Source organism: Neolamprologus brichardi, chromosome 5 (genome assembly GCF_056152115.1).
Source record: "Neolamprologus brichardi isolate AB-2024 chromosome 5, ASM5615211v1, whole genome shotgun sequence".
Lineage (NCBI taxonomy): Eukaryota > Metazoa > Chordata > Actinopteri > Cichliformes > Cichlidae > Neolamprologus > Neolamprologus brichardi.
Genome location: NC_142108.1, coordinates 36,146,758 through 36,171,473, shown reverse-complemented (window position 1 = coordinate 36,171,473; position 24,716 = coordinate 36,146,758). Strand labels below are relative to the sequence as shown.

Here is a 24,716-nt window from a genome sequence, read left to right as displayed (position 1 = left end):
GCCGCTCAGACGCTCGCTAAGCTCGAATCAGCCGTGAACTCACTTCCTGTCTTCTCTCTTCGTTTGCACGCCGCCCTCCTTCTGTCACCTCCCCCATCTTTATGTAACACTTCACTGTTTTCACATCAAAGGTAACGCCGTGTTTTTAACAGGAGTTATCATCTTCCTCTCGGCGCCGCCGCAGCGCGCTGAGTTATTTGTGTCTGTTTGGCCCTGACTTCCTGCTCTCAGGCTCATGACGCGCTGCTGCTCGCGCTCTGATAGGCGCGCTCACCTGCAGGCGCCGCTCAGGGCGCAGTGCTGCAGACCCGTCTGCATCTGTGCTTTTAGATCAAGGTAAAGCAGAGACGAGGTCGGCGTGAACACCGTTTCCTGTAAGCTTCCTCGGACGGAGCGTCTCCGGGTGGAGTCGTGACTCTGATAAGTGGTTGGAGATGGATGAGGTTTGCAGAGTGTTGGGAGCGTGCAGCGATGGGAGACCGCAGGAAGGCTTAGTGCCCGTTAATGGACTCCAAACGAATAAAGGCATTAGCGCTGTCTGCAGGGGGGCGGGGCCGGCTCCTGCCAGGCGAGGTGGAGGGAAACACGGGTGTCCTCAGCCTGTTTAAAGCCTGGACAGGCCCCGCCCCCTCCCTGTCACTTTGAAAGAAATGTAATAAGAGCGAGTCTGAAAGGAAGTGCGGTGCAGAGGAGCTCTCGTTAAGGAGACATCGATCCGATATTTGGATCGGTCGGTCCTGACAGGAAGCGGGTCAGGCGTCGCTGTCCTGTGGTCAGCTGGAGGTTCATCAGCTGGTTAACGTCGCCTCCTCCATCTGTGAGGAGCATCGATGCGTCACAGGTGTGTGAGCAGTGTGTCCTGATTTATGACATGAACCAATTTCACTGACTTTTACTTTCCACAATAAAACACACTCTCAGCTTTTATTTTGAAGAGCTGGACGTAAATGGCTGTAAATAAACCACAAAGGTTCACACATGTTTCTCAGCATGTTTGACTGTTTGTTCATTAAGATTTAACACGGTTCAGAGGATCAAATATTGATCTGATGCTGATACACGCGTTGGTATCAGACTGACATTCGTCCACCGGCTGCACCTCCAGAAAGAGTAACATGTTCAAATTCAAAATTCAAAATTCAAATTCAAATTTGTATTTGTCACATACACAGTCATACACAGTACGATATGCAGTGAAATGCTGTGATGCTTTTGGACGTCAGAGCAGGAAGAAACAGCTGAGCTTGCAGCCGTTAAGCACAAAGACGCATTAGAAAACTGTCCTGTTTTTAGCGACGCTCTGAGAGGAGCTGGAAGAGTCCGCGTCGCCGGTGCCAGTCGCTGACTCGTTAAATCAAAGAAGGCTTCAGCGTTCAGGCTGAAGCTGCTGAAGCTGCTGAAGCTGCTGAGCCTCTGCTTTATCGTCACTCGGGCCCTGAGCCCATGAAGGCCCGTCCTTCCCTCGCTGCTCCCATCATAGCGTCCGCTGTGTGCGCTCGAGCGGCTGACACGCCACATCCCATCGATGCTTCCGTCCATTAATGCAGGGTCCTCGTCCCAGCACAGATGTGTCAAACATGTGGCCCCGGGCCCAGAACAGGCCGTCCAGAGGTGCAGTGACATGTGTTGTTACATGGTAGACATCTGGAGATGTTTGCAGCGAGAGCTCGGACTTCCACCATGCTGGCTTCTCCTCATTGGCTCCCTGTTGGGGGCCTGGTTCTGCCGGAGGTTTCTTCCTGATAAGAGTTTTTCCTCTCCACTGTCACCGTGCGCTCACATGTCATCTGATGGTTGGGTTTGTGTGCAGGCTCCGTACCTACAGCAGAAACATTTACTTATAAAAGCAGTGACAGCCTTTAAGGTTGAAGCATGAACAGCAGGCGTAATCCGGGCGTGTTTGGAAAGACAAGCGTCCTGTTTTCATTTGTTTAATGATGTTTGTTCTTCTTGGCGTCGCCTGCAGCCCCCCCACCCCCCCCCACCCCACACACACACACACACACACACACACACACACACACACACACAGGATCTCCATAAAGGCAGCGCTGCTGCTGCTGTGATTGATCGTGCTCAACTTCTGTGGACTGTGAGCCTCATCGCTGCCCACACACACTCCCCCCACCCTGTGTTCACATCAGAGCTATTAACAGCCCCCCCTCTGTGCTCCATCCTGCAGAAAATCAGTGGTGCTAATTGTTGTCCATTAGCTCTGGCTGAGAGGGATCAGCAGCAGCTTGCAGCCTCCTGCAGATTAGATTGAGACCGAGCCTGCGAGGCCTGCACCGCGCTCTGGGATGGAGCTTCTTTTTTCCAGCCTGCAGAGATTTGCGCTGCTCGCTAAAAACAGGCTGAGCAGCTGGCTTTGAGGCGACGCCGTGACAGGGTCTCAGGGACTTACTGTGAGCTGGGGGGGTGTCATCATTTCAAACTCGATACCACGGGGAAGACTTTGACCCCAAAAGTAATGATGAAGAAGATGAAGTGAACGTGTTCTTTTCCAATTAGAAGTTAAGAGTAAACAAATAAGAGCTTAAGACTGAAATGAATCAAAGCTCTTCACAGATTTGAAGGTGAAATGTATTTTAGACCAAAGGGTACAGCAAACAGCACGATGGCTAACCGCACGATGGCAAACAGCACGATGGCTAACAGCACGATGGCTAACACACGGAAACCATTTCGTTATTGCAGAGAGCGTAACGTGTGCTGTGAGTTAGCCGTTAGCTAAAACTGACCTCACAGCTGCTCCAACAGCCACAAACACATGAAGCAGGAAGCGTGCAGCTCTTTGGTCCTCAGCTCTGCTCTTCAGGCCTGAAACCGTCCGATTGGTCCTCCACTCGCCTCCTGGTCCACGCGTCCGTAATCTGCTCTGTCACGGCTCCATCTCCCGTTGAGCTCCAATTTAGCGGTGGGTTTTTATAATCGATTTATCGATTAAAATCGATTCTGGCTTGGATAACGTAAAATCGATTCATTAAAATCCTGAATCGATTTTTTAATATAAATTTATTTTGCCCGAAACGCCAGAATCTCACGTTAAACCTCAAAATTTCAACAACCACCAAACAGCTAAGACAGTAAATGAGAGCAGGAACACGGATTCTGCTCAAAGACAAAACCTGCGGATCAGAATCAGTGAGATGTCGAATTTCTCACGGTCGGGGCTGAAAGCCGACAGCTCGCTGATTCTGATGTGTCGGCGAGTCGAGCTTTGTGTTTACGCCCTTTTTGCGCCGATTCTAAAGCTGTTAGTTTGATGTCTCTCCAAACAATATTCTTCATTATTCGCTTGCTTGTTACGCACAAGTCTACCGTTGTTTACAGGCTGTCGGCCACTGTTTTTTTTTGTTTGTTTGTTTGTTTTATATACTCCCGAAAAGAAAATTTGAACAAATTTAAACTTTTTAAAATTATGCAAAATGCAAGACGCCGTGTCTCTAATAAAACCGCTGTAACTTCAGAGGTGACATTCATGTGTTGATTAATGGTTTTCTTTCGTTTTTGATGTACTGTGGAATATCTTTATAAAATCCAGAACAGGAAAATCTCCTTCATGTTTTTCTGTTTTATCTTCAGCTGCTTTGACACAAAGGCCTCTGCTGTGACGCTCACACCTTTGATAAAGTCTGGAAAGTGTCAGCTTCCTTTTTATAGATACAAAAATATGTAAATGTACTGATCTGAATTAGAATATTTCTGACTGTCAAAATTTCCTAGATTCAAATCGAATTGAATCGAATCGTGGATCGAATCGATTCTAGAAATCAGTGACGACACCCAGCCCTAATTCATCTTTATCGAACTACTGTCCGCTAGCTGCTACGTTAATGATAACAGAGGGCTAATGCTAGCCTGGTTTCTGATAACCCTCCAGTTTGTGCACTGGGGCCCGATCAGCCCATATCAGCCCATATTTTTATGGTGAATCGTGTTTCCTGTGAAACGGACCGAGTGCAGCCTGGATCTGATGGTCATCATCGTCTCTTCTCTCAGGGTCGAGTGAAAGCTTTGGCTTCTGGGGTTCCCAGTAAAGTGAATATCACGTCACGCCCAGCTGTACTTACAATTGTGGCGAGCAGGTGTTCGCGCTCACAGTCGGGCAGTTCACCGCCACACGCCAGCATCGCTGCCGTTCATCTCCACGCTGCTCTCAGACCTGCACGCCTTCCGTAAACCTGACCTCCATCCGAAGGGCTGAACTTGTCCTGTTGATGCTGTCGTGAACCAAGCGTAGCGTGCACCTCGCGACACGAGCATGCAGGCGCGTCATTGTAGCAGTGGAGAATGCTGCGGGGAGTCACCTGATGATGATGATGACGTCTTAAACCGAGCATGCTCAGAGCGTGACACTGAAAGCAGCACGATCAGAGACTCAAACAGCAGCTGAACGTCTTTAATAAACACACGGCACACACAGACTTTATTGTCACGTTTTACTGAACATCACGTGCGGCGCTCTCCGGGTAACCGCCATCACAGACACTTCCTGCTGAGGTCAGGCTTTAATTTCTCCAGCAAACAAAGACGTGTTTATATTTGCAAACATGTGAAACAACAGATGTAAAAACCCTCCGTGCTGCTCACGAGCCCCACATGTCCGCTCACATAGCCCAGATCAGTCGCCCAAAGCGCTTCGTACTGTACGGTAAAGACCTACGATAAACAGAGAAACCCCAACAATGAGACCACGCCCCCATGGAGCAAGCGCTTTGGCAACAGTGGGAAGGAAGAACTCCCCTTTAACAGGAAGAGCTCAGTTATCAGCATTTAGTTACATCGAGCGTTCATCTTTAGTGTGACTTTCAGAGCTGTGAATACTTTACGGTGAGCACTTCCCAGCATGCACTGCTTTGAGGCTGTGATTCGTCTGTGTTGGATAGTGTTAAGACCACACCCCCCCAGTATCCAGTAAGCGTCCTGGCTTGGCCCCCATGCCAAACACCGAGCCTGGGATGGCGCGTCTACGTCTGCAGCCTGTCCGCAGCTCGGTCACGACACGTGTCATCGTCTCTGTGTGATTGTGTGACCAACAAAGCTTGTTGTGTTTGTGAAAGCATGCGTGACACAGAGGTCCGACCTAAGTGGAAGAACCAGGATTACAGTATCGACGTTTTTCTGCGTCAGCTGACGTGAACGATGATGTGAAAACGTGCTTGTAGTTCTTAAACATCTAAACATTATTCAAGACCCTCAGATGAGTCGCTCATCGGTGCATCTGCGAGGACGTGCGTGTTGTTGCTCTGAAGCGTGCTTCTTGTCCTTCCCGTGGTCACGTGTCAGCGTGGAAACGAGGCTGGAAGGAGGCTGCGTGACCCCGACAGAGGAGAATATCTGAGGACGAAAAGAGGAGGAGACATGTTATCACTTTAAGGTTATCACACCTGAGCCTGAACAGCCACGCCTACAACCGCCCTTCACTTCTTATTGTTACACGCCTTTGGGAAATACGTGCAGTCGTTTATTGCAGACACATGCAAATACAGAATGTTAGGCAAAGACAGAGTTTGGCTCTCTGGGGGGTCTCTGGGGGTGTTCAGGATCTGTTCTCTGTCAGGATGATCTGCTTCAGTGATGCGGAGCTCTGACAGAGTTCCTCTGTGTGTTTCTATCCACGTGTGCTTTGATGATGTGTTTGGATCTTTGTCATGAAACAAGCTGGTGTTTCCAGATGTTCCTGCCTGGTGGATCAGACTCTGATAGTTCATCAGTTTATCAAAGATCTCCAACAGCACTGGAACCATGACACAGCCTCCACCGTGCCTCCCCGATGGCTGCAGACTGTCGGACCTCCTCCTGACCTCCTCGTACACACTGATGTGGATCCATTGTCCAGTTCTCGTGTCATTTTCAGACCTCTGCCTTTCCTCCCGTGTCCCCTCATTAAGAACGTCTTCCTGACAGCCGTCCTTCACTGATCGTCTCTGCTGAGACTTCAGTGAGCAGCAGACGATCAGCTGAAGGTCCAGGTCGTCTCTCAGGTCCTGTGTCGGGTCTTTGGGAATCACCTCGTTGGAGCAAAAATACAATTTGATGTTAAACTGTGTTTTCTTTGGGAGTTTACACAGATTGAATAAAAACATGGAAACGAGTGAAGCATGTGTGTGACGGGCTGCTGCGAACAAAGAGCCTGCAGGAGCCGTTTAAACGCTGTGCAGACAAACACTGGTGCAAACAGCCGACATGCTCGATGATCCTGTGACAGCACAGGAAACTTTGAAAGAGGCTCCGTGTGATCTCATCAGGCCGAGAAGAAAAGCCTTTCCTCCGACACGTGAACTAAACAGAAGCTCGTCTTCACACCTGGTTTATGTCCTCTGTGCACGCGCAGCTCAGAGGGAACATAATCTCGCACTGCTGGCACGTCTGTGCCCACAAAAAACCCCAAATCTAACATGAATGAAATTAAAACTTTATCAATTCTGTTTTGCAGTGTCAGTCAGTGACTGGCTGCTCCCGTCCAGCCAATCACGCGATTCACATTCGTATATACGCAGCTAATCAACGTGGTCGACGTTTATAAGGAAAACGCTCGAAAGCCTGTGAGCAAAAACAAAACCAAACCCCGCCCTTTCCTATTGGTGGAAAAATGTACCATGTGGACCAATCAAAAAATGATATGGCAACATAGCCTTTAGTTGTTTAGGGAGGAGAACGTTTTAGGAGTGACGGCGAGTTTGAGATGTGAGAGATTTGTGATGTTTAGCACAAATGTTGCGTAGTTGGCGTGTAGTCGGCGTGTAGTTGGCGTGTAGTCGGCGTGTAGTTGGCGTGTAGTTGGCGTGTAGTCGGCGTGTAGTTGGCGTGTAGTTGGCGTGTAGTTGGCGTGTAGTCGGCGTGTAGTCGGCGTGTAGTTGGCGTGTAGTCGGCGTGTAGTTGGCGTGTAGTTGGCGTGTAGTCAGCGTGCAGTTAGCGTGTAGTTAGTGTGTAGTTAGTGTGTAGTGTAGTCAATAGTGTTGTTGTGTGTGAGAACAATGAGGCGACTGCTGAGTGTTACAGGTGTTACAGCAGTGACACATCTGCTGCTGTCAGGCCTGCAGGTATCAGGCTGTTGTTCTCCTTCATCTCATAGTGGACACAAATTATTTTTTGGAGTGGCACAAATAATTTGTGTGGCATCAGATTTGATGCAGAACAGCTGATTGTTCTGTAAATAGTTTGACATGTTTGTTTAAAAACACCTTGGCTGCATTTTTAGGTAAACAGCTGCAAAAAACTTTGTTTGCATAACTCAGTTACTTTTTTGAAGAAGTAACTATATCATTATCTGCCCAACATTGGTCTTTATTTACTGTATTTGCAGACAGAGTTACAGACTCTCTCCCAGACCACAGACTCATCATACAGTCAGAGCTTTATATAAGAAAAAAGAAAGTTGTGTTTTTAAGTAATTTTTTCTTCCAATAGTGTTAACATGCTACACATGGACAAGATCTTTTTACATTCTCATTGTAAGTGGGCTAAAGCAGTTAATTAAAAGTAGTCTAACAGAAATGCTGTAATCTGATTACTTTAATAAACATGTAACTTGGATGATTCAATGCTGGCGTGACCACAGTGCTCACGTCTGCTGCTGCTCACAGTGGTCCAAGAGACGCTCAGGGAGTTTGTTCGCTCAGACACGTGAAACATTAGACCAGGCCGGACCAGTTTAACCTCTGCTGGTTAAACTGGTCCGGCCTCGCGCTGACTGGTAACGAGCTGCTCCATCTTCGTGGGGTTTGTCTGTGCCTTAAAAGCGCTCCGGTCTTTGTTTCCTGAGCCGTGTCCCGCATGTTTGGATCTGATGTGTGATGTAAGAAGGAGGCAACGTAACCCTGTGAGGGGGGAGGGGATGGGTCTGTAAAAACTACGTCACATGACATCCAGGAGGAGGGGTCTGCTGCGATGCTGCCGTGAGGCTCGGACTCCAGGAAATGAACTGGATCCACCGTTGGATCAGTTTTATTAACACACCGGCACCTTTTAAGCATTTCTCTCACTTTACATCCTGACGTATCAGCGCTCCGCTGAGCTGATGCCGGTCCGTGATTATCCGTGCCTCACGGCGCTGATGAGGAGGCGGGGTTTGGTAGCAGCTCTGAATGAAGGCGCTCGGGGGTCGTTTGCTCGCCCGGGGGCCTGTAATCTGATCTGAAGAGCAGAAACGGGACTCGCATGTTTGGAAGCTCAGCCGTGTTCAGATGTTCATCTCCTGATTATTGATGAATATCTGTGATTATCAGCCTGATGAGTTTTTCATCTGATGAACTCGAATGTTTTTCCACTTGTGTTGTTTCTGCTCTGAGGCCTCGCCTGCACATTTAAAGAAATCACATCGTGTGTAATTAAGGCGGTGTGAACAGTAAACAGAGCCTCTGCAGGGAGTCCGACGTGTCGACTGCAGCTCTGCCCCGGCTGGTCCAACATGGTGGCGTTAGTCCATCAGACCGCCGGTCAGCTGACTGGTTGGGAGAGCAGCTGAACAGCAGCCACAGGACTGGATTTAGTTTGTGACTCTGACAGATGAGCAGCACAGAGCTGCTCTAATGAGCCCCAGGTGCGCTGCTGTTAGTGTACCTGCACCAGCCGGGAGACCTGAGGACGGAGCTGATTGATGATCAGAAACTCAGGTGAAACATCTGGATCCATAGATGATTGATGAGGTTCAGGCAGGTTGAGCTGCAGAGCTGGATTCTTCCACGGGGCTTTTATTCACGGCCTTCATCAATTTTTCATGGCAGATGTTTTAGTAGAGACGCAGGAGGAGGAGGAGAGCCTCAGGTGGGAGTTGACTGAGGTCACCCTGCTGTCGTGTAGACATCGTCATGCCTGCACTCTTGTATGTTGCTCACAGGAAGCACTGCTTCATTCAGGGAACACTCATCACTTTAGGCTGACTTCCTGTTGTCAGTAGGTGGCGCTGCAGAGCGAAACATCAGCGAGGCGTTTCGGAGCTGCTGTTTGTTAAAGTGAGGAAACTGGAATCTTGTAATGATGGAGTGAAGGAGCCCGATGGTCTCCTGTCAGCTGGACTCATCCACGCCGTTAGCTGGAAGCAGATTCGTGTCTCTCTGAGTCGCAACAAAAAGTCCTCCTGCTGAGCATTTAAAAAGGGACGTGTAGCACTTCCTGTTTTGCTGCAGCTAATTTCCTGCTCAGAGCTTCAGCTCACCGAGTCTCAGCGTGAGGCAGTAATTCAGTACAGCTTTATTTAAAACCACATCAACAGTCACCTCCAGGTGCTTCAGCCTGTACGACACCGTGAGCTCAGCTTTCATCTCCAGCAAACGAGGACGTGTTTGTGTCCAGGATGTGGAAACTGAAACAACAAACGAGCCCCAACAGTCAGACCACGCAAGCAACACGTTGGTGACAGTGGGAACGAAAAACTCCTTTTAACAGGAAGCTCCAGCAGCACCAGGTGCGGGGAGGTTTTCAGATCGCAGCGTCGCGTTACCCGCTGCTTTCTGGCATCTGCACGCCTCGCTTGGCCTCAGCTTTGCAATGCCGCCATGTTTGCCACGGCTAACCCTCCCGAGCCGTTGCTGCTGGACTCCACCACAGCATCTGTTCATGATTCACAGCTCATAATAATCCTTCTTTGTCTGATTCTGGGCTGATTTAGCCCCTCCCTCTTTTAGACTGACTTTCTTCTGATTGGCTGTCCCTTACGGAGGTGGGTGGAGCTTGTGTTGTGTAAGCTCCGCCCTGCTGTCACAAAGGCAGCCTGAACTTCAGTGTAACTCCTCGTTCCCGACGTAAACGCAGCTCAAACAAACTCGCCGATATTCCAGAAAGTCGCAGCAGATCGGGAAGGCTGTGAAGGGACTGCTAACAACAGCGAGCTGCTCGGGTTCCGCCGCCTCACTGAGCGCGAGGGAAGACCTGCTGAATATTTGATGGCTGCTCTGCCCTCAGTGTTACATAAGAGCGCCACATCACTGCTGCTCCCACTTACGTTAACCCTGAGTGGGCAGGAGATGCACAGCAGCCAATCCGACCTCCTGATGAACGCGACTGCTCAGTTTCTGATGAGCTGCTCATCATCAGCTGTTTGGAGCTCTGTGATTGGCTCGTTTCAGTCCCGCCGGCTCTTTCTCGGCCTGCGTGTATCTCACACACCCCAGCTCAGCGCCTGCAGCGCTGCCCGGTAATGATGAGCTGTGATTGGACCGATCAAACGGTAGTTAACGCCACCTCCGGTGAGACGTGAAAACGGCGCTTTGGAAGGAAACGATCTTAACTTATTCCACAAAACCATCCTGAGGCTCGGCTGATCCCGGCGGTCCGAGCTGCTCGTTTGGCGTTGTGGTTCTGCCTGCGGCTGGTGTCTGTGGCCTCGGCCGCGGTGATCTTGTGTGTGTGTGACGGGATAAATCGGCGCGCCTGCCTCCACCTGCTGACAGACCGGAAAACTAACGAGGCGTGTAATTTTCCCGTCTGTGTGGCTGCGCTCTAATGTGTCGAGCTTCGTAATAAAGTGTGAAAACTTCCTGCAGGATTGGAAGGCTGCCATCCGCCCCCCTCCACCCGACCTGCCCGCGGTGCTGGTGAGGTGTGAGCTGATTGGCTGCAGCCAAACGGCTCCCTGAAGGACGCGCAGAGCAATCAGCAGCTTCAGCTCGTTTTCATATTGTGTTGATTTGAAAAACAGCGTGAAGGAAATGAACAGAACGCAGATGAGTGTGTGAGTGTGTGTGTGTGTGTGTCTGTGTGTGTGTGTGTGTGTGTGTGTGTGTGTGTGAGTGTGTGTCTGTGAGTGTGTGTGTGAGTGTGTGTGTCTGTGTCTGTGAGTGTGTGTGTGAGTGTGTGTGTCTGTGTGTGTGTGTGTGTGTGTGTGTGTGTGTGTGAGTCTGTGAGTGTGTGTGTGTGTGTGTGAGTCTGTGTGTGTGTGTGTGTGTGTGTGTGTGAGTCTGTGAGTGTGTGTGTGTGTGAGTCTGTCAGTGTGTGTGTGTGTGTGAGTCTGTGTGTGAGTCTGTCAGTGTGTGTGTGTGTGAGTCTGTCAGTGTGTGTGTGTGTGTGAGTCTGTGTGTGAGTCTGTCAGTGTGTGTGTGTGTGTGTGTGTGAGTCTGTGAGTGTGTGTGTGAGTGTGTGTGTGTGTGTGTGTGTGAGTCTGTGAGTGTGTGTGTGTGTGTGTGAGTCTGTGTGTGAGTCTGTCAGTGTGTGTGTGTGAGTCTGTGAGTGTGTGTGAGTCTGTGTGTGAGTCTGTCAGTGTGTGTGTGTGAGTCTGTCAGTGTGTGTGTGTGTGTGTGTGTGTGTGTGTGTGTGTGTGTGTGGCAAAGTGTTTCTGCGCAGTGTACCAGGGGCACGGAGAAAAGTTGTCGTACCATAGGCACGAGGAGTGTGTGTGTGTGGCACAGCACACCTTGTGAAGTATAAAGGGGATCATGTAAAGACTCTGACGCTGTTTGTTCAGTGACTCTACCAAAAATCTGGGATGTTTGAATATCAATGAGCTCGAGGTCAGAGGTCACGGCCTCTTGTGAAGAGTTCATGACTGTCCTCGTTGATACGCAGATCTCAGCGCTGCGATCAGCGTCACAGCGCCGCCCAGAGGAAACGTTAGGAGAATGATTCTCCACGAGGAGCAGCAGGTCGACCGCGTCACCCAAGGAAAGCTGTCTGCTGATTGGATAAGCCTTCAGCCCCCGTCCCGTCGCCGGCGACAGGTTTTTCCAACGTTTCTTTAAAGTACCGTAACTCTTGAATGATTTGCGCATCTTAAAAATCTCAGCGGTTCCTGAAAGCAGCGACGCTGAGCTTTCCGCTGATATTGGACTCATTCGGGTAAGCACTGCGTCACAGCGGGCCGAAGACGAAGGTCGAGAGAGACGCAGTCGCACAGAAAACTGATCTTTCTTCTTTTTTACAATGATTTTATTTTTGCTGTTTTTAGTGTTTTATATAAAAATAAGAGTTGCTGGATGTAAGCCCAGCCCAACATTGTTTTATGCCATGTTTGTTTCATGTATGACAAACACTGCCCCGCCCTCTTCCAACACCTGTAACGCAGGTGTATTTGAGGCTTGCAGGACATGCAGGCAGAGCAGGCTGCGTTTATTATCCACTCAGGAAAATGTTGCATAAAAGGAGCACGAGTGTCAGTGCGATGTGGGCCTTTGGCTACAGACTGAGAGGACGTGTACCAGGGGAAGAAAAGAGATGCCCAAAAACAAACCACAGGGTCAAAGGTCACATACTTGTAATCATGTACAGTCTCTCTTTCTGCCTCTTTGAGTAAAAACTGTAACATTTTAGTTTAGTCTTTTCTGTTACTAATCCTGATGACGCTCACAGTAGAGAAAGAAGCTACCAGATGTGGAAAGACGCATAATCCTGAAGACAGAAGCTGATTTTATGACACTTTTACAGCTAAAACAACCAAATGATTCCAGGAGGCCTGTTTAGTATTATGGGATAAAGCAGCTTTCCCAGAATCCCCCTCGGGAGCGATTCTTTGTGTGTGCGTCAGGGCCGACCTGTGGAAGCTCTGCCAATAAGGAAGCTGCGTGAACGACATCATTTCCTGGTTACGTGCAAGCAGAAGGCGCTCTCAGTTTTTAGCAAACACAAACAATCAGCTTTAAGTTCTCCAGCGTTTACGTCAATCTCGCTTCACCGAGCTTTCTGATTGGCAGAGCGTTTCACCTTATAGATGGTGGTGGGAACAAGCTTCCAACCTCCTCGCTCTTATTCTGAAAGATCAGCGACTGCGAGCTGGTGCTGCAGAGGCTTTGATGTCATGTAAACAGGGCCAGTGTTGTCCTGTGCAGAGACCTGGAGAGCAGCTGTCACCAGGACACTCGTTCCAAGGAGCTGCAGCTCCAGCTGTCACCTGTCCGGAAGCTTCGCTGCTGTGACTCTACGAGTTTCCATCGCCTCCTCTGCTCGCCACAGAGCGCTCACGCTGTTGTCGCCTACATGTACACCGGGAATAACGATGCTAATGCTAGTTAGCACGTTTATGATTGTTGTCGATCGCTCTGACCATCGTCAGATCGTGAGGTCAGCTTGTGTCGATACGGTCCTAATAACACATGACCTCTGACATCATCCCGCCTGACGTGAGGTCACTGAGTGATGCTCATCTGTAGTTTAGCCCCCCCCCCCACACACACACACACACTCTTTAATGACCGTAGGTGCTGCAGGTGTCCCTGTGGGGGCAGCGAGGCTCTCGGGGTTCGTAGTGACATATTGACGGCTCATGATAAATATTGATCCACAGTCCTGCGGAGGTCTTACTCCACGCCGGCGGGCCGTCCTGCTGTCCCTCTGATCCAGCTTTCAGAGAGTGTTTCCGAGGAGGCGCCACGCTGGTTGGTGATTATGATGGCGGTGGAGACGCCGCTCCAAACTTGGTCAGAGATGTTGTTTAACAAGCAGCTGCAGTGAAGTGTGTCTGTGGCGTCTCTGATTTCACGTGTGGATCATGAGAGCGACTCTGACCACGCCCACACGCTCGCTCTTTGTGATTGTGCAGCTGAAATTGAAGCGCTTAGATGACTTTGATGAATGAGATCCTCACACTCACACCTGTACAATCAGGGTTTGTTTTATCTGTAAAATGATCGTTTCTGCACACGACGAAGAGATTTTATAAACATTAAGAAAAAACTACTTGAGCAAAAACACCCAATAAAATTACAAATAGCTCATTTCTGTTTATTCAGACCTGTTTTCTGCCTGTGCAGTGGGAAATAACAGGATGAAATGGGACGTAAATTAGTGAATTATTAAAAAGAAAACGTGTGTATAGAAGTAAAGATGTCTGTATATAAATCTGACACACACGCGCACACACGCATGCACGCACACACACACACGCACACACACACACAGACGCACGCACACACACGCATGCACGCACACACACAGACACACGCACACACTCACACTCACACACACACACACACACACACACACACACACACTCACACACACACACACACTCACACACACACACACACACGGTGCAGAGTGCTGGTCAGACACAATAACAGCAGTGAGCTGGGCGGTGCAGATACTCGGGTTTATTAACACAGATGCAGAGAGGACGACACACAGGAGGAGCAGTGAGTACAGTGAGGACGATAACAGAAACACGTCTGTGCTGATTGGCCTGTCAGTGTCACATGACCGAGCCAAAACAAGTTTCAAAGTTCAAACAATGGCCCCGCCCCCTGAATGAATCCTTTCAGCCGATGTTTTTATTTATTCATCGCTATAATTCGTGATCTGACTGATGGTGACAGTAACTGAACTCCAGAGTGGAGGGAGACGAGGAGGAGGGGCGGTTTCTATTTTTACTGGCTAAAAGCTGCTCTTCATGGCGCCACGCGGCGACGGCTACAGTGCGACTGGCTCTACGAACAGAAAGAAGCTAAAGGCTCTACAAAAGGTCTCTCACCTCTGAGACAACAAGGCATCGTAAACGTTTGTTAAAGGTACAAGCCGTGCTTAAAGGGACAGCCGTGCGCTCGGGTGCAGTCTGTCCTCGCCCCCCCATCTTTGGTTTGAACACTGCGGCCCGTCACAGTGCGCTGGTTGGGTGCGGCGGGCTCGTCTGCTCTGGCGGGTTTTGGTTAACAGTATCAATCTGTGAAATTGCACTTGGATGTTTTGGGTGAAGCCTCGCCGTGGCCTGTGGGTCCGTGCCGGAGTTGTGCTCAGGTGGAGGAGGTGAGGGGGAGTGAGGGGAGTGGGGGTGGTGCGTTGCTATGGCAGCATGATGGGCGTGTCTGAGAAGACGGACATGATGGAGTCTGTCTCCCCCGCCCTGTGCCGTGGCTGTTGCTCTGCCCCTAGCAGTAACCCTGGCCCCAGGTGTCCCGGCCCCGCCCTCAGCTTGCCATTTTGCTGCTCTCTGATTGGCTCCAGAAACACCACATGCTTGTTGGTACTGACCTTGCGGCCCGGGCCCTCCGTGCTGGCCGGCGGGGTGGGGGTGAGGATGGAGGACTGGACGCTGCCCCCCCCAGCCTCGTTTCCCAGACTTGGGGTGGCCGTGGCCGGGGGCGGGGCTTTCAGGCAGGGAGGGCAGCGGCAAGGCGTCAGGTAGAGGTACATGAGCACCAGCACCAGGCTCACCACGCAGCCCAGGAGGGTGGTGAAGCCCGTGTTGAACGGCTCCTGGGGGTCGTTGGGATCCGCCAACACCGTGACGTTGACCTCCCACGTGTCGTTGCGGCGATGCTGCCGGTCCTCCGCCAGACACCAGTAGATCCCGGTGTCCTTCTCGCGTGCCGCCATGATCTCCAGGCTGCCGTTGGAGAACATCTTTAAGGACCCGTTGTTCCCCGGGGGCAGCACCGACTCCAAGCTCGGCGACACCCAGAGGAAAGTGACGGCGTGGCCGGAGAGAGAGGTGGCACAGTGCAACAGCAGCGCTTTCCCCGCCGTCACGGTAACACTGCTCTTCTGGGTCACGGCGCTCAGGTTGCACTTCTCCAGGTAGCGTCCGTGCTGGAGGAAGCGCACGGTGCCTCTCGGGTTCCCGTAAACCAGACAGACGTGCTCCTGCCTGAAGAAAAGCAGCGACTCGAACTCCTGCTGCTCCCAGGACCGGAACAGGCTGTACATGGGGCACTCGCACCACAGCGAGTTGTTGTGCAGGTAGAGCCCCTTCTGCAGCGAGTGGGGCAGCGCCAAGATGTCCTCCAGGGGCAGTTTGGACAGGCGGTTGGAGGACAGGTCCAGCAATGACAGGTGGGGGTGGCTGTGCTTCTGGATGGAGAAGAAGGGGAAGTCGGTGAGGCGGTTGTGGCTCAGATAAGCCTTGTGCAAGTTTGTGAGTCCAGCCAGAGGTCGGCCCTCCACCCGCGAGATCCGGTTATTAAACAGCAGCAGCTCCTCCAACCCCGACAGCTCCTGGAAGTAATGCTCCTCCAGGACACAAAGATGATTGGATGACAGGTCCATGTTTCGGAGCCGAGCCCCGGACGAGTTTCTGAACGCTCCCGGCATGATCGCCGTCAGCTGGTTGTGGGACAAACGTAACGTCTCCAGTTGAAGAAGTCCTTGGAAGGCGCCGTCCTCCAGCTGCGTGATGTGGTTGTGGCTGAGGTCCAGGGTGATGGTGGAAACCGGCATTTCTCCGGGAACGTGTCTCAGAGCCAGGGCGGTGCAGCTGAAGATGTCTGCGGCGCAAATGCAGCCGCCCGCCCGATAGGAGCCGCGAGACGAGCTGACGGCGGCGTGTACGGGGCTCGGCCGGTGCAGCTGCAGGCACACCAACAGCAGCACGGCAGCCCGCCACGCTGTCGGGGAGTCCACGCCCTGCAGGAGTTCCGTGTGACCGCCGACGTGCGGCATGATGCCACCGGCGTGTGTCCCTTACTTTGAAAGAGCCTCAGTTTGCTGTTTACATCCTTCGTGCGCCGCGATTCATCTCATTTTGGCGTAACATGGTCGACACGTAAACACAGCGCAGGCGGAGGAAGCTTGTTGTTGCTCATAGTGTACGAGTCTGTAGAGCGTGCGCGTCCTTCACTCTGAGCCTCTCATCCTCTCAGAGCGTGGCTGTGGAGCGCGCTCAGTGTGCCTCCAGGCTGTTTGTTTGGTCTAACTCGGTTAATGTTGTCCACCTGCCAACCCGGCAGACGCCAGGCGAGGAGCGATGCCTGAATGGGCTACGTGAGGCGTCCCAGCACAGACTGTCAGTGATCCAGGTGTGCCGCGATGTCAGAACACCTGTCGTCCCATTTATCCCACAGAAAAGTCAGAAATCACTTCCTGTCTCCTCCTTTCATCCCATATCTGCTCCGTGGGCGTCCTCCTCCAGCTCTGCTCGCTCCGGGAATTTCCTTTCCGCACTCAGTCTCTGTGACGATGGCGAGCTCCGAGCGCCTCAGTTTGATCCCGGGATCAGACTCGCAGTGGCATCCCGCCTGCTCCACCCTCATCCACCACGCCGCTCTGCAGCTGCCCTGCGCTGTCTCTGGCTGCACTGAGCGCGCTCCTCGCTGCTCCCTCACAGAGGTTGCTGTGTGTGTGTCAGTCGCTGCTCCGTCTCTTGACTGCGCTCGGCTCAGATGTGAGCTCCGTCTGCCGCTTCTGGTGCTTTCCCAGCTCCACCTCTCCTCCTCCTCCACTCTGGATTAACCCTCTCTCTCTCCCCCTGCTCCTCCTCCTTCTCCTCCTCCTCTGTTTTTGCTGCTCTGCTGCTTTCCGTCTCTTTTTGTTCCCGTCTCCTCCCTCCTCCTCGCTCCTCTCTCGGAGGCGCCGTGTGTTTCCTCGGAGGAGCGTGAGGAGCAGTGACATGAATGCTCCTGTGATTTTACTCAGAGTCAACAAAAATGATACTTTGTTCATGGTTTGTGTGACGATCAGGAGGAGGCGGGGCTCCAGCATTTCAATCTATGACACCATGAATACTTTGTGGCTCCTCCCTCTGTGAACTCCATCTCCTCCGGGTTGTTCTCAGCCGTGTGTGTGTGTGTGTGTGCGTGCGTGCGTGCACGTGTGTGCGTGCACGTGTGTGTGTGTGTGTGCACGTGAGTGTGTGTGCGTGCGTGCGTGCACGTGTGTGCGTGCACGTGTGTGTGTGTGTGTTCTCCCCTGTCTTTTTCCCCTGTCAGTCACAGTGTGTTTTATGCTGATCCTATGGGCTCAAAATGTGGTCAGAAATATTTTGTACTTGTAAATCAGTTTTGTGTGTGTAAAAAAGAATTGTGTGGACCTGCAAGTTACAAGTACAAATTTTGACCCCATTTTTCTTCCTTTCATCTGATTGGTCAATGTCATGTCAATCACAAATGTAACAATCCAATCAGAGAACAGATGTCGGAGGGGCGCTTTTTTTGAACTGCAGGTCTTTGAATAAATGCCCTTTTACATGCCAACCCAGCGTCTTCCTTCATCACCACGAAGGAAAACAGTCTGTGGTCGTCTGAGTTTGGTGATTTTTGTGTCACAGGTCGACGTGTTTAATACAGGGACTTCCACAGCCTTTTCAACAGCGCTGCGGACCGCGGGGTGGGGGCGGGCAGTGTTTTGAAAATGAGTCTTCATCACAAAGCTTTCTTCGTTATGAATTAGCATACATGTTTTTATTGAACATTTGAAGAACTAGCAAAGAAAACAGAAATTCTTGAGGACATAAAGTCAGAGACAGAAACGACAAGGAGCAGGTGCATCTAGTGCAGGTAGAGCTGCTGCACACAGAGCTCAGCAGCCAGCAACAAACTCTGGATCCTTTGCTTTTAGTTAGCAGTTAGCATTAGCAGCACATCCTGCGTCCAATGTGAAAGGACCTTTATGCTGCGCACTGTGACTCACAGCAATGGTCCCGGGTCAGCCCTGACTTTGTGTTAAACTAATCCTAAAGTAATAATGGTGTTTCTAACCACTGATATAACTTTATCCTTTCAACAGCTGCTGAAAGTTAGGGGACCTCGCTGCTATCAGATATTTACACAGAGATCCTCCAGCTTCAAACTGTATTACCCTTCAAGGACCTGCAGTTCAAAAAAAGCTCCCCTCTGACAGCCAAACCCATCTGTTCTCTGATTGGATTGTTACATTTGTGATTGACATGACATTGACCAATCAGATGAAAGGAAGAAAAATGGGGTCAAAATTCATACTGGTAACTTGCAGCGTTTTTTTTGGCTAAGTCCACACACAAAACCTGATTTACAAGTAGAAGATATTTCTGACCACATTTTGAGCCCATAGGATCTGCTGTCACAGGATTAACATCGCACACACACACACACACAGACACACACACATGCAGCATGCAGACACACACACATGCAGCATGCAGACACACACACACAGACGTCTGAGCCCGGCGTCTCCGGGTGGCGTGCGGCCTGCCTTTCTGCTGTCGTTGCCCCGCCCTGCAGGAGGACACAAGCTGATCTCAGCCCAAGGTTAACATGAACACGAGCCCTTGAAGAGCTGAAGCTGACCTCTGACCTCTGACCCTGCTCCTACCCTGCTGGACGTCCTGAAACGTCCGACTGAAGCAGCTCCACACAATAAAAACTTAAAGTCCAGCAGCAGGTAGAACACGGCGTTCTCTACCACGCACTGCTGTCATTGGTTAGACTGTGACATGTGACTACTGATGTAGTGTTTCTTCATCTATACTGAAGCTGCTGAAGGATGTATTAGAGGTGAAGCTGAGGCTGAAGTCAACGGTGTGAGGTCATCGCTGACTCGGCGCTTCTCCTGACCCTCCCAGACGTCCCGTTTCCACGGCGTTCCCGTTCATGTGCTCCGTGCATCGTTAGTGCCATGGCTCTGAACACGCTGCCCTTTGCTGGTTTATTATTAACGAGGGAACACGATGGACTCGAAACACAGCCGGTGACATTTCCAGCTGAGCTCTGTGACTCAGTCGTGTGGATGACGGCGGCCTACAGGACCGTGGAGGGGGGGCGTGTCGAGAGGCTGAAAAGATAAGGTCAGGGGAGGTTTTACAGGAAAATGTCACCATGCTTCCCTCAGAGATCACCCTGCGAGGGACCCAGTTTGCTCACCGCTGAGCAACGAGCGAGAGGGGAAGTGACCGCTTCTTTGTTTTTCACTTTAAAAGCTTGGCGCCAGATAACACACCAATGAGTTAAACTGCAGGAATAAAGACATAAAGACCTGGATGGCCGCTAACTTTCTGCTTCTTCATTCAGATCAAACTGAGGTTATTGTACTCGGCCCTGAAAATCTTAGAAATATGGTATCTAAGCAGATTCTTACTCTGGATGGCATTACCTTGGCCTCCAGTAACACTGTGAGGAACTCACTAACACACACACACACACCTGTGCACAGGTGTGCTCACTGTTATGTAATGTGTGTGTCTGTATAAGTGTGTGTGTGTTCACAGCCGCAGGTCTGACCTCAGCCGTGCTCTCTCTCCTCTCAGGGTATCCCGAGCCGCCTCCGTCCTGCTGTCCGACCCCTGCTTCCAGCTCCACTCCATCCAGCACCTCCTGGGAGAAGGAGGCGAGTCATCCAGCTCCTCGGCAGCCGTGGCCTCCAGCGTGCGTCCTGCGGTGGGCTCTCTGGGGTCGTCCGTGGCCGCCCCGCTCCCGTCGGCCGCTGGAAACTCGGGATCCTCGGAGCGCAAACACTTCTCTCTGCACGCATGTGAGTAGATCACAGGTGGCTTTGGTGGGCGTGGTTACCAAGGTGGGGGAAATGTGACCGGTGGTAGCTGCAGATTTGTGCTTAGTAGGAAGTGATGTCACACACTCCTGTCATCTCTATGAGACGCACTCCAGCCTGCGACCCAGCTGTCAGGGTGCATTGTGGGTAGAGCTACATGTACAGGACAGCTTCAGACCAAACAAACGTGTGCATGCAGTAAATAATGTGGTTTTGCTGTCAGGATTATGGTCAGGGTGAGCAGCCAGCGAAAGGGTTATGTCAACTAGATCCCCACAAGATATGAATATCCGCCGTGTGTGTGTGTGTGTGTGTGTGTGTGTGTGTGAATGGGCACCTCCCACACGTGTGAATGCGAGCGTCTTGCTTTGCTGTCTGCCTGCTGCTGTAATATTCACAATAACAGGTGGAGTATTGGAGTGAGTGTAAACACGCTGATGCCAGCAGCGTGATCAGGCGGAGCTGGTGCCTCTGATGTGGTCGGAGGTGGAGGCCTCCCTGAATCAGTGTGTTTGTCTTCACAGTGATGTGAGATCCTGGTTTCTGGTTCTGAGTGTGGAGCAGGCCGCAGAGGCGTTTAGCTCTCTGCTCGTCTGTGATTGAGATCGGGCTGCAGCGGCAGCTTTTCTTGTGCTGGAGTCTCGTTACTCGGAGGGCGAAACACGATGTTTGGTTGGTGCTTTCAGACTGAATCAGCTGCGCCGAGCATGTGCTTTGGAAACAAGCCTGTAATGTTATTTGGACCTCAGAGTAATTGTGTTTGTGCTGCAGTGGCTTCTGTCATGATCACAGAGCTGTGAGTGCAGCTCAGAGGACAAACACTGCCTCTCGCTGCCACGCTTCATGTTTCAGCTTTGCTTTGCTCGAAGTGCAGCGCTCCGACTCGCCGGCCTTCGGGCTGTTTGCTGTGATGTTGGATTACAGCTGATAACTGATAACACTTTGTGCTGTTAGTGAGGGACAGGGTGCTGCAGGGCAGAGACAGGAGAGCAGCAGGAGGGGAAGCTTTAAAGATGGCAGCGAGACCTGCTGTGGCGGTCTGCAGAGCTGCTCAGAGGGTGAAGTCTGAAGCTGACAGCCTGAGAACTGGAGGCGCACTGGCGCTGGAACCTGCAACGCGTACGTGAAGGCGGCGTTTCGCTGTCGTCACTGAATCGCGTGTGACTCTGGTAACATCACCCACCTCCTGACATGCAGTCGCAGAAAAAGCCTGTGGCCTTATAGTGGAGCTCACCACAGGGGATGGCCCAGTCGTTGTGACATCCTTATCCGTTGCCACGGCAATGCAGACAGTTTCCATGACCACGATGTGTGTCATCATGTAGAGGATATGTGCCTGGAAGGGAGGTGTCAAAATTAAATATCTGTCCCGAGATTATTGTAGCCAGAAAACATCAAAACGATGCCGCGCCTTACTGAGCTCCCATAACCTGATTCTGGAATAACCTGAAATATTCTGGAATATTCTGGAATAACCTGGAATATTCTGGAATATTCTGAAATATTCTGGAATATTCTGAAATATTCTGGAATGTTCTGAAATATTCTGGAATATTCTGAAATATTCTGGAATAACCTGAAATATTCTGGAATAACCTGAAATATTCTGGAATATTCTGGAATAACCTGAAATATTCTGGAATAACCTGAAATATTTTAGAATAACCTGAAATATTCTGGAATATTCTGGAATAACCTGAAATATTCTGGAATATTCTGGAATAACCTGAAATAACCTGAAATATTCTGGAATATTCTGGAATAACCTGGAATATTCTGGAATATTCTGGAATAACCTGAAATATTCTGGAATAACCTGAAATATTCTGGAATATTCTGGAATAACCTGAAATATTCTGGAATAACCTGAAATTTTCTGGAATAACCTGAAATATTCTGGAATAACCTGAAATATTCTGGAATATTCTGGAATAACCTGAAATATTCTGGAATAACCTGAAATATTCTGGAATAACCTGAAATATTCTGGAATATTCTGGAATAACCTGTTTTAAAATTTTAAAATAAAAGTTTTAAAATTACAGTTTTAAAATTAAAGCGACTGAAAGATGAATAAATAACTGTAAGTGACTAAAAGTGTCGGTTGTATAAGAAGAGAGTAGTTTATGATTCTGGTCTCATCGGCTGGAGTTAAAAAGCTGCTTTGGGGACAAAGGTGGCGCTCCTCCTCCTCTCAGTCCTGCAGGAAATGCAGCACAGGCGTCGCCCAGAGGGCAGCCATTGAAATGCGTGGTGAAGAATGTGAGAGGGGTCGTTGATGATTTTGGCTGCCTGTCTGAGGCCTGTTGCTGAAAACCTGAGCCAGACACTGATGCAGTGTGCTGCAGTCTGTTCCTGTATGAAGGCTGAGGATGGGGAACCAGCAGCTGATGGAGGTCATGATGCTTTCCAGGAAGGCGTAGGAAAAAGTCATCATGACGGGTGTGCTGACTCCAAAGGAGTTTCCTAAGGAGGTGTAGCTGTTGGTGGCACCTCCTGAGAATCTCCTCTGTGTTTGTCAAAGATGGTTCTCAGGTGTTTGTGCTCCTCAGCTACCTCCACTGGCTTCCCGTGGATGGTGGTGACTGAAGCAGCCAGATCCCTCTGCCTACTGGAGAAGGTCACCACCATCTCTTTGGTGTTGCTCACGTTAAGTTTGGAGCTGATCATCAGGTGAAATCGGGAGGAAAGTTTAGTGGGCAGGATGTGAGGCTGCAGAGTGTTGAACGCTGATGAGAAATCAGCAAACAGAAGTCTGGTGGAGGAGTCAGGGAGCTCCAGATGTTTGTGGATGCAGTCCACAAACATCATTGTGGCACACTGAGGAGCTGTAAAGAGTTTTGCGTCATCAACACCTCTGCGTGCACGGTAAGCAAACTGGAGGATCCATCAGGGGGTCAGTTGCTCTTACGATGTGCTGTTTTATGATCTTCTCCATGGCCTTCATCACCAGGGAGGTGAGGGCCACAGGACGAAGATCATTCAGAGACTTTGTGTTGTTTCTTTTGGGGATGAGGATGACTGTGGAGTGTTTCCACAGCTGTGGGACGGTATGGCTGTCGACTGAGTGTTGAAATAGAGTCCGAACACACTTCCTGTGCCCTGCACAGTGCCTCAGAGCTCGACTGCTGATGTTGTCAGGGCCGGGTGAGCTCCTCTCCCTGCTCCTCCTGAGGGCTCTCACCACCTCCTCAGAGCTGAAGGTGAAGCTGCCAGGTGAGGATCTGGACTCCTCAAGCTGGGCCATGTTGTCCGTCTCAAACCTGGTGTAGAAAGTGTTGAGGTCATCAGGGAGGGAGGAGGGGTTGCTGCCCTCCACCTGGATCTGGAGGTGGTGACCACAGCATTCACAGAGGCCATGGTGTTGAGGCCCTGCCAGGCTGAGTGGAGGTGGTGAATTTTATTTTAACTGTGTTTTTAAACTCCAGTTTTATACTCCTGTGTTTTTAAACCGTGAGCAGCAGCTCAGAGTGGGCGTGGACGTGCCGGTTCACCCTGTGACAGACAATGAGCAGTTCATCACACACCTGCTGAACACCTGAACAAGCAGAGTCTCTGCTCCCGGGGAGCTCAGTGCCCTGAAGCACCTGTAAGCTCCTGTCGTGACAGAGGCGCAGAGCGAACACGCAGAGCAAACAGACGGCGGTGAAATGAATGCGAGGGTAAACAGGAGGTGACAAAGACATCGATGCAGCGGAGGGAGGAGCTGTGTGGACAGCTGCGATGTGCTCGTCTGTCTGGTTAAGAGGAGTAATGTTCACCCTGCCAGGTGACTGTGGAGGTCTGTGACAACATGAGCCTCTGGATGCTCTGACCTCAGTGAAAACAGGAAGTTCATTTTAGTCCTCTCAGAGTCACAGAGAGCAGGAAGCAGGGCGGGGCTACTCGTGATTTACTGGTCAAACGTTGATGAAGGTGATGATGACGATGAGCTGGGTCGGCCGGCTGACCTTCATCTGTTGAGCAGGTTAACGATGAGCACCTGTGCACGATGATCTGTGGTAACGTGATAGAGCACACACCGTGCTGTTCCCAGCACACACCAGTACTGTGTGTTTTAAGAATGAGCTCCTGCACACACACAGGATTATTGATGACACCAGGGAAACCCAAGCAGCTCATTGATCAGCGTTATTGATGGCAGGGCTCGGTCTGAGCAGCGTGGGCGATCGACGCTGAGCTCGCAGCTTCTCGGTGCTGGCTGCACCGTGCAGATGTTTCAGCACCGCTGCATCTCACACTGATGCTGTGATTCATGAGGTGCAGCTGGTTCTCTCTGAAACGCTCGTCATCTTCAGGCTGAGGTTATTTTGGCATCTGTCACTCTTCCTTCATCCCTGCCCATCTTCTCTCGTCCATCCTGCATCCTTCCTGCCTGTCCCGTGGCTTCTCCTCTCCGTCTTCATCCTGTTTTCTTCGCTGCTCTTTTCAGAGTCGCCTGTTTCAGCTTTTCCTCCGCCCTGATGCGTCGTCCCGTCTGCAGGCCCAAATCAGCCTCTGCTTTATCAGATATTTGCTGTAGCAGCTCGGCAGAGGTACCTAATAAAGCGGTGTGATCATACAGATGTGTGTGTGTCACAAAGAGATATCTGTTAGACCAGCAGCAACCATAA

The 24,716-nt window shown here is 50.8% G+C and overlaps 2 protein-coding genes across 2 annotated transcripts in view; one reads left to right on the top strand and one right to left on the bottom strand.

Annotated features, from left to right (window-relative positions):
• The window catches only part of rnf123 (ring finger protein 123), a 90,828-nt gene that overhangs the window by 41,902 nt on the left and 24,210 nt on the right, over positions 1–24,716 (top strand). The window contains exon 36 of the mRNA XM_087841147.1: positions 19,862–20,085. Within this exon, the coding sequence (XP_087697273.1) occupies positions 19,862–20,085 (224 nt within the window). The remainder of the gene's footprint in view (positions 1–19,861; positions 20,086–24,716) is intronic.
• On the bottom strand, positions 5,103–17,022 carry amigo3 (adhesion molecule with Ig like domain 3). The gene is made up of 2 exons (XM_087841146.1): positions 14,896–17,022; positions 5,103–5,340 (listed from the first exon to the last, which is right to left on the bottom strand). Exons 1-2 carry the CDS (start codon positions 16,300–16,302, stop codon positions 5,200–5,202), a joined length of 1,548 nt encoding a protein of 515 aa, XP_087697272.1. The 5' UTR covers positions 16,303–17,022; the 3' UTR covers positions 5,103–5,199.

Coding starts and splice junctions, on each gene's coding strand:
- amigo3 (XM_087841146.1), bottom strand. CDS start 16,302: ATGCCGCACGTCGGCGGTCACACGGAACTCCTGCAGGGCGTGGACTCC. Junction 5,341..14,895: donor CGGAGGGCCCGGGCCGCAAG/GTCAGTACCAAC, acceptor TTTCGTCCTCAG/ATATTCTCCTCTGTCGGGGT.